The sequence below is a fragment of the Ursus americanus genome, chromosome 24 (genome assembly GCF_024610735.1).
Source record: "Ursus americanus isolate L20-20 chromosome 24, mUrsAme1.1.p, whole genome shotgun sequence".
NCBI classification, from domain to species: domain Eukaryota; kingdom Metazoa; phylum Chordata; class Mammalia; order Carnivora; family Ursidae; genus Ursus; species Ursus americanus.
In genome coordinates this window covers 32674610-32683311 of record NC_142150.1, presented here as the reverse complement: position 1 = coordinate 32683311, position 8702 = coordinate 32674610, and the positions used below count along the sequence as shown (strand labels likewise).

The 8702-nt window shown below is 38.2% G+C and overlaps 1 protein-coding gene across 1 annotated transcript; it reads right to left on the bottom strand.

Annotated features, from left to right (window-relative positions):
• Positions 1-6781: 6781 nt before the first annotated feature.
• On the bottom strand, positions 6782-7708 carry LOC123785190 (olfactory receptor 4P4-like). Its single transcript, XM_045786903.2, has one exon. It carries the CDS (start codon positions 7706-7708, stop codon positions 6782-6784), a length of 927 nt encoding a protein of 308 aa, XP_045642859.2.
• Between the last annotated feature and the right edge of the window lie 994 nt (positions 7709-8702).

Below are 8702 nucleotides of genomic sequence, written 5' to 3'. Positions count from 1 at the left end.
CTGTTTGTGCTTTTCTAGTAAAAGAGTAGTGTCTATTCACAAGTTAGAATTGCCAATAGAATTTTGGTGTTCATAGCGAACAAAGCATATTAGCAGCCATGCCTTGAATATGTGCATGGCATGTGTTATATTGTGGACTTTTAAAATTCATTGATTTCAGAAAGTACAAAAATCCTTATTCAAAGGGATACATGCCCCGCAATGTTTGTATCAGCAGTACTTACAATAACCAAATTATGGAAACAGCCCAAGTGTCCACTGAATGATGAATGGATAAAGGTGTGGGGTATATATATCTATAATGCACTATTACTCAGCCCTCAAAAAGAATGAGATCTTGCCATTTGCAATGACAAGATTGGAGCTAGAGTGTATTATGCTAAATGAAACAAGTCAGTTCGAGAAAGAAAACTACCATATGGTAGTTTCACTCATGTGGAATTTAGAAACAAAACAAATGAGTATAGGGACAAAATGAGATGGGGGCAAACATAGAATCAGACTTTAAAGAGATAGGCTGGTGATGGGTAGTAAGGAGGGCACGTATTGCATGGTGCACTGGGTGTTATACGCAACTAATCATCGAACTTTACATCGAAAGCCAGGGATGTACTGTATGGTGACTAACATAATATAATAAAAAAATAAAATAATAATGTAAAAAATATAGAACAAACTAATGGTTACCAGAGGGGAGGTGCATAGAAGGATGGATTAATTAGATGATGGGGACATAGGAGTACACATGTTGTGATAAGCACTGGTGTGGTATGTAAGTGTTGAATAACTAAATTGTACACCACACTGAATGTAAACTAAATGGAATTTTCATAAAAACTTCAAAAAAATAAATGATTTCAGTGTATTCAATTGTACCACATCCTTAGTAACTGTGACAAGATTCCATTTCATGTTTAATGCTGTTCCCCATTATTAACCTGGAAAAACTTTTCAATACCAATAGTTTCCTCCTGTCAAAGATTATTTTAAAATAAATTCATTAAAATATCATGTTTTCAGTGTTCTCACTACTTTTTGCTTTGGAGATGTTATGAAGCTTAGTGACTGCACTAGTGTCCCAAAGATGGCATGTTAATGTACAAAAATTATGTACATTTCAGTTGTACAAACTGATTTTTTGATATACAGACAATGTGAAAAGGTCACCACAATCTAACTAATTAGCACATCTATCTTCTGTATATAATTTCCAGCGTGTGTGTTTGTGTGTGTGTGCAAAAATATTTAATTAAAGAGCTATCCTTTTTGCAATTTCATGTATACATTGTGGTGTTGTTAACTATAGTGACCCTGATATATATTAGATTTCTAGAACTTATTCATTCTACGTAACTGAAATCTTGCACCCATGGAACATCTCTCCATTTCCCCCAACCCCTGTCCCCTGGCAACCACCATTCGACTCTCTGCTTCGGGGAATTGAACTACATCACTTCCACTTATAAGTGAAATCATGCAATATTTCTCTTTGTGTCTTGCTTGTTCCACTTAACATCAAGTCCCCCAGCTCCAACTATGTTATTGCAAGTGGCGTAATTTTCCTCTTTTTAAGGTCTTAATAATATATATCTCACATTTTGTATATTGATTCATCAGTCAGGGATGAGGTTGTATCCACACTTTGGCTACGGTGAATAATGATTCAATGAACCTAGGAATGAGATAGCCCTTCACAATCATGATTTCCTTTCCTTTGGATATATACCCAACAGTAGGATTGATGAATGGTAGTTCTACTTTTCATTTTTTGAGGAACCTCTATACTCTTCAAAATAATAACTGTACCAATTTACATACAAATCGATGGTAGACATGGGGTCCCTTTATCCCACATTCTCACCAACATTTCTTATCTCTTGTCTTCTCCATAATAGTCAGTCTAACAGAGGTGAATTGAGAGCTTGTTATTATTTTGACTTGCATTTCCCTGATGATGAGTGAGGCTGAAGGAGAAAATTGAATAATAGAGAAAAACCATCTAATCCATTAGCTCAAAAGAATATAGAAAAGAAATAAAATAAGCTACAAAGGGGACAAAAAAGTAAACAACAATAAAATGAACTTATTCTCCAAAATTTAACAATTACATTAAATACAAATACACTGCACTTGAAAGAGAGAAGTTGGCAGGATAGACAGAATAATCTTCAGCAAAGAGAAACAGTCTAATGTTATACATGTCAATATGACAAATCCTGGAACAAAGAGACCATGCACTATGAGTAAATGCTGTGATTCAATTTACATGAAGTTATGAAATAGACAACACTAAAACAGAGTGATACAAATCAGAACAATAGTTGCATCTGAGGGAATTAACTGAAAGGGAGCATGACAGAACTATCTGGGTTAATGAAAGTGTTCCAGATCTTGAATTTGTTAATTGCTATGCGAGCATATACATTTATCAAAACTCAACAAACCATACACATAAAAGGTCTGCATTTCATTGTATGTAAAATTTATCTCACAAAAAGAATTGTATTACTAAAAAAAACCTTACCAATATCTCTAAGCCCCACCAAATTCCTATGTGGAGTATATCTCAATAAAGCTGTTAAAAACAGATAAATGTTAAATCTTGTGGTTATTTATACAGAATAAAAGGCCATAGAACAAGTATTATTGAAAATTGATTTCCCATGAATAATAGATTTATAAATATATATTAAAATTGGTGTATAATAATGACTTTGGATCTCTATTATGATTAAAATACAACATACTGTCTATAGTTAATAACGCTAAAATCTGTATTTGAAAATCACAGAGTAGCTCTTGAAATTTTTCATCACAAGAAAAAATTATAGCTCTGTGTGGTGGTTGATGTTAACTAGATTTATTGAGGTGACCCATTTGAAATATACACACATTTGAATCATGAGATTGTACACCTGAAGCCACTAATAATGTTATATGCTAATGACATCTCAGTAAAAACCAAATCAAACAAAAAAACAGTGGACTCTATCTCTCCTTGCTTTTGTCTGGGATAAACTTGTGACACATCTCACATGTGACCTTTAACCACATGAACAGAAGGTGGTAAAAGTGAAGTTGTATAATCCCTAAAGTTTGGCTTGAGAGGCCATGAAGCTTTTGTTTTTGAGAAATCACCACTGCCCTGAAACAATCGTGGTGTGATAGAGGCCAATCTACACTCCTGAAGAATGAACAAGAAGAAATAAGTATTATCCATTTGTAACTTTCCTCCACAATACTCTTTCCTGTATGTCTTTGCACTTAAATCTTGACTACCAAGAGCTGTTAGTTCTACTGAAGTTCTGACATCCCTGAGAAGGTAAAAGCTGGCAGATTTATTACTCTCAAAGACCAAGGAGCAGGACATGTGAAATATATTCACGTTCCTACCAATGAGTATACATTTATTCCTGTTCACAAAAGGTCCTCAGGGTCAATCCCAATCAGAGGAGCTCAGAGAGTCTACTCTTGGTTCCCTGGAAAGAGATCATTTCTTTCATTAGAACCTAGACTCTCCCCATTTTCATTAAGGGTGAGTCTGGTTTATACCTTTCATTTCATGGACATATGATCACAGGACTGGGGGCCTGGAGTTTACAGTTTTTGTAGTTTTACAACCTCGCTGTTACAAGATGACAGGTAGGACTCTGAGTAGAGCCTTCATTGATGAAAATAAATGGCACCCTTCTCATTTTCCAGATGGATAAACTAGTTTCTTTCACAGTGGAAAACAACAAAAATGTGTCTCCCTCTGTCTTCCAACCAGTGGTTATACTTCTGTCCCTGGGAGAAGCAGGGACATTTTTAAACGTGTTCTCTTGCACTGCTCAGTTTAATATGTGAGAATAGTTTTCGTGTTCCTCCATACGTCATCCCCTTTTTCATTCAAACATATTCAGGAGAAAAACATTTATCACATGTCAGAGTCTCTAGAATTTCACCATGTTTATAACAACTCAGTGGGAAAGCCTCATTTTGACAGTGTTTCAATATATCCATAGCTTCCATACTGACCATTCTTGTTTTGAGTATAATGCACCTTCATCACTTTATTCACATCTTCAAAATAGTCTTCATTTTATATTTTAGTATTAAAACATTGACCAGCCAAGTGCCCCAGAGTATAAAGAGAGAGAGACAATGCCAAACTTTCGTAACTGTCAATGGTAATGTCAAACATCTTGTCCAGGATATAAACTTTCAATTTCAGCAAAGACTAAGATACCATTTCTGTTTTATGCCTGAGGAAAAGAGAGCGACCTGAAGTATACCTTATCCTGCCCTGGATCAGCTGAAACCCACCTTTCGCAAAGACAAATGAGCAAAAATGAAATGCTTATTGTATAAGCTACAAATATTGCAATGGCTTGTTACACAGCATAATTGAGCTGACTGATCCAAGAATAGCATGGTCAAAGTGTAGACATGAGGACTGAAGCATATTCTTGAGTTAATAAAACCTCCATTATGTTTGGGGTAAGCTACCTTGAAAGGAGCAGTAGGAAAGGCTGAGCAAGAGAGAATGGGCATGAGGAATAGCACATAACCTTGCTCATATACATAAAGAACCAATACCAAATAGCTAAGCATGGAGCCAACACCCCATTCACTATTTCATCCATAGATAACACACGGGAAAGGAAGGACATACTTATTATTCTTGGGTAGGTTCCTTTCCAACCCTCCTTTGTTGATAAATTAGAAGAAGGATGTTAACAAAAGATACATAAGAGCCAGGTTCACATGGACTTCTGGAAGACCTGTCTTCTTTGGGGTAAAACCAAACAGCAGATTGGTTACAAGAAGCAAATTATTTCACTTCCAGAGAATGTAGCCGATATATGAATCAATAACAGGCTTATTAAACACCAGAATTAGGCACCAGCCCATACAGCTGTAGACATTTCTGTTCGCCTTCAGCTTTCTGAATTGGAGAATCCCACCAGGACATAATCACCAGCACATCAACATCAAAACAAAATCCTGACTTAATCTGCTACTGTCTTTCTTACCTCCTTTTCAATGCACCTCATTATTTTTCTGCCTCCCTTTATATTCTAAGTTCCCTAATTTGCAGGCAGTACACATGTCAGGGTCTTTTGGGAAGAGAAAACTATTATTGAAATCATGATCAAACATGGCTAATTTCTGTAAATGAACTCCTCGCCTTAAAACCAGATTCCTGCAGACCCATAAATACAGAGAACAAACCAGTGTGTGCCAGCGGGAAGGTGGGGCAGGGGGGGGGGATTGGGCAAATGGGTGAAGGGAAGTGGAAGACACAGTCTTCAGTTACGGAATGAATAAGTCACTGGAATAAAAGACATAGCGTAGTGAGTATAGTCTATGGTATTATGATAGCAGTGCATGGAGACAGATGGTAGCTACGCTTGTGGTGAGCACAGCAAAACACAGAGATCTGTGGAATCACTAGGCTGTACATCTGAAACTAAAACTACATTGTGTATCAACTATACTCCAAAACAAAACAAAACCAAAACAGATTTCTGTTGCACAAAGGACAATAATATTTCAAGTAAATATAATTCAATCTCTTCCTAAGGACTGCATTGAAGAGGATGGAGCACCAGAAAATAACAAGTCTGTGCCTCTCAAGTCTGTGCCTTTATTATAAGGGTCTCTCTGGGTAGAACTGAGACAGTTTTGCATAGCTTGAATGGTGAGGGGAAAAAGTCAAAATACGCTGTTTGCTTAAAGAGCAGTGAGGATTAACAAAATACACCCCTGCATTTAGACGTCCATCTATTCAGCTATATGGTATTTTTTTTTTCTTGTAAGATTTTATTTATTTATTTCAGAGAGAGAAAGAGAGAACAGGAGCATGGAGAGGGGGAAAGGGAGAGGAATAGGGATAAGCAGACTCCCACTGAGTGGGGAGTAGGTCACAGGCTCAATACCAGGACCTTGAGATCAGGACCTGATCCAAAGTCAGATGCTTAATTCCTTAACCAGCTGAGCCACTCAGGCACCCTAAGCTATGTGGCTTCTTAAAGACAGGATCCTTTACAGAATGGGAGATTTTCCACATTGCACATTTACAAAAAGCATCAATTTGTATACTCATGAGGGATTTTTTAAAATGAGGTTATAAATACACCATGGAATTACATTTAAAGGATTGAAAGTGATGTTCATTATCTAATTTGAACTTCTAATTCCTCTAATATACCATCAATAGGGTACTAAGAATTAATTATAATAACGTACATAAGGACACTGTGATAGTGTTATTACATTACATTACATTACATTACATTACATTATTTTAGAAGCACTGTTTATGTAAAAAGAGTTAAAATATACAACAACACTTGTAAAATTTCAGGCAAGCCTTCCTTATTTTATTGCAATGGACACCACTAAAAAATGGACACCTCTCTGTGAGAGGTGTCTTAATCAAGAATCTGTTTCCTAAAGGAGGGCAGAACTGTCAAACCATGAAATCTTTGCAGTGTGTCCTGATAAAAGTGCTGTAATGTCCACCATGTCTAGGATCAGGAAGGAAAGAATGTTCCAGAATGCCAAACATAAGTTCCACAATGTCAAAGCTGGATGGGACCTGGAGGTCATGTGATTTGTTCCCCTTCTACAGAGCCAGAAAACTAAAGTAACAGAAAGAGGGTAGCTGAGGGGCCTTCTCTCTTCGAGTCTTGCAACTTTTGATGACAGCACACCACCTCTCTGTACTTGCTGTACTTGTTGACATTAGGATTCTGTGGATTGAAGGAGATCCAACCAAGGGTTTGAACTCAAGACTTCATTTTCCTTCAGACCGTGTGTCCCGGCACCACATTTTCCTCATGGCATTCTTCATGTCTGTGTTTCTCAGCGTGTAGATGAAAGGGTTGAACATGGGGGCAATCATGGTGTAAAATAGGGCGAAAACTTTGTCATTACTAACGGAATCAACCATGGGGACATACGTGAAGATGAGGGGCAGGAAGAACATGAACACGACAGTGATGTGTGAGCCGCAGGTGGAGAGGGCTTTGCGGCAGCCCTGGGACGACCGGGTCCTCAGGGTGGACAGGATGATGATGTAAGAAATTACCAAGGCAACAAAGGTCAAAATGGATATCATTCCTGTGGTGGTAATGATCACAATAACCAACAGCCTAGTATCCGTGCAGGCCAGCTTCAGCAAGGGGAAAATATCACATAAATAGTGATCTATCTGATTGGGGCCACAGAAGGGAAGTTCAATGATAATCAATACCTGAAGGATTGAATGGATAAATGCTCCGAGAATCGAGGCCATCAGAAGGACATAGCACACCTGTCTGCTCATGATGACCATATAGTGAAGGGGTCTGCAGATGGCTGCGTAACGGTCATAAGCCATGGCCACCAAGATGAACATCTCAGTGGTACCAAAGAAGTGGGCAGAAAACAACTGGGCTATGCAGCTGTTGTAGGAGATGGTCTTCTTCTGGGCCAGTAGGTCTGTGATCAGTCTGGGGACCACCGTGGAAGTGAAGCAGACATCCATGAAAGACAGGTAGCTCAGGAAAAAGTACATGGGCTGTTCATGGAGACGGCTGCCCCTGATGGTGAGGAGGATGAACAGGTTTCCTGAGAGAGTCACGATGTAGCAAAGTGAGAACACCACAAAGCAGGCAACCTTTGCATCCTCATCACTGAAGAGTCCCAGGAGGATAAACTCTGTGATGTTTTCATGTCCCATTGCTTCTGTGGATTTGATCATGTAGGGGAGAAAGTTAATGGACTGGAAACGTTCAACTTTTTTTTTTTTAAGGATTTTATTTATGTATTTATCTGACAGAGAGAGACAGCCAGCGAGAGAGGGAACACAAGCAGGGGGAGTGGGAGAGGAAGAAGCAGGCTCATAGTGGAGGAGCCTGATGTGGGGCTCGATCCCATAATGCCGGGATCACGCCCTGAGCTGAAGGCAGACGCTCAAGCGCTGTGCCACCCAGGCGCACCAGCTCATAACTTTAAATATTAGCTCTCTAGGTGACAATTTCAGAAAGTGTTTTCAGCACCTTTCCATGAACATTGAGCAGTGATCAGATCTTAGGGAAAATGGGTTGCTTTACTGTATGGGATTGTAGTACATTTGTGGCTTCCTGTAATTGATCTCATTCCCCAGTTCACGTTCCAGTCTAACCCAGGAGTTTTCTGGCTCTTCCCAGTAGGACAGCATCCTTGGAGGGGAAAATTGCACCAGAGATTCTTTTTCACTAGATCTTTTTACCACCTGGTATTTCTTTGAATTGAGCCACTTTCTCTCCTTAACAGGCTCATTCCAGGCTCATGGGTCCCAGTCCTGAAATATTTTAATTAATTAAATTTAATTAGTTAATTAAATTAATTTAATTGAAAAGGACAAAATATTTAATATTTTGCTTTTGTGCAAAATATGAAACTATATCTTTTACTTCGTTTTGGCAAAAAAGGTATCACAAAACTGCTAAACTCAGTGCCCAGTTGTACAAACATGAACTGTACACACTGATAAATGTGTCAGCCTATTTTGAAGGATCATAACCACAACTGAACAATGTTTTTTACTTTTATAATATGAGTTCCTAGGAGATTATTTTAGAAGAATGCACATTGGCTATACAAAGAGATTTTTAATGGTATTGTAGGGAGTTTATGGACGTTTGGGTTGAATTCCATCCATGAACCCCAAATTAACATCCTGTGGCCTGATT

Coding starts and splice junctions, on each gene's coding strand:
- LOC123785190 (XM_045786903.2), bottom strand. CDS start 7,708: ATGGGACATGAAAACATCACAGAGTTTATCCTCCTGGGACTCTTCAGT.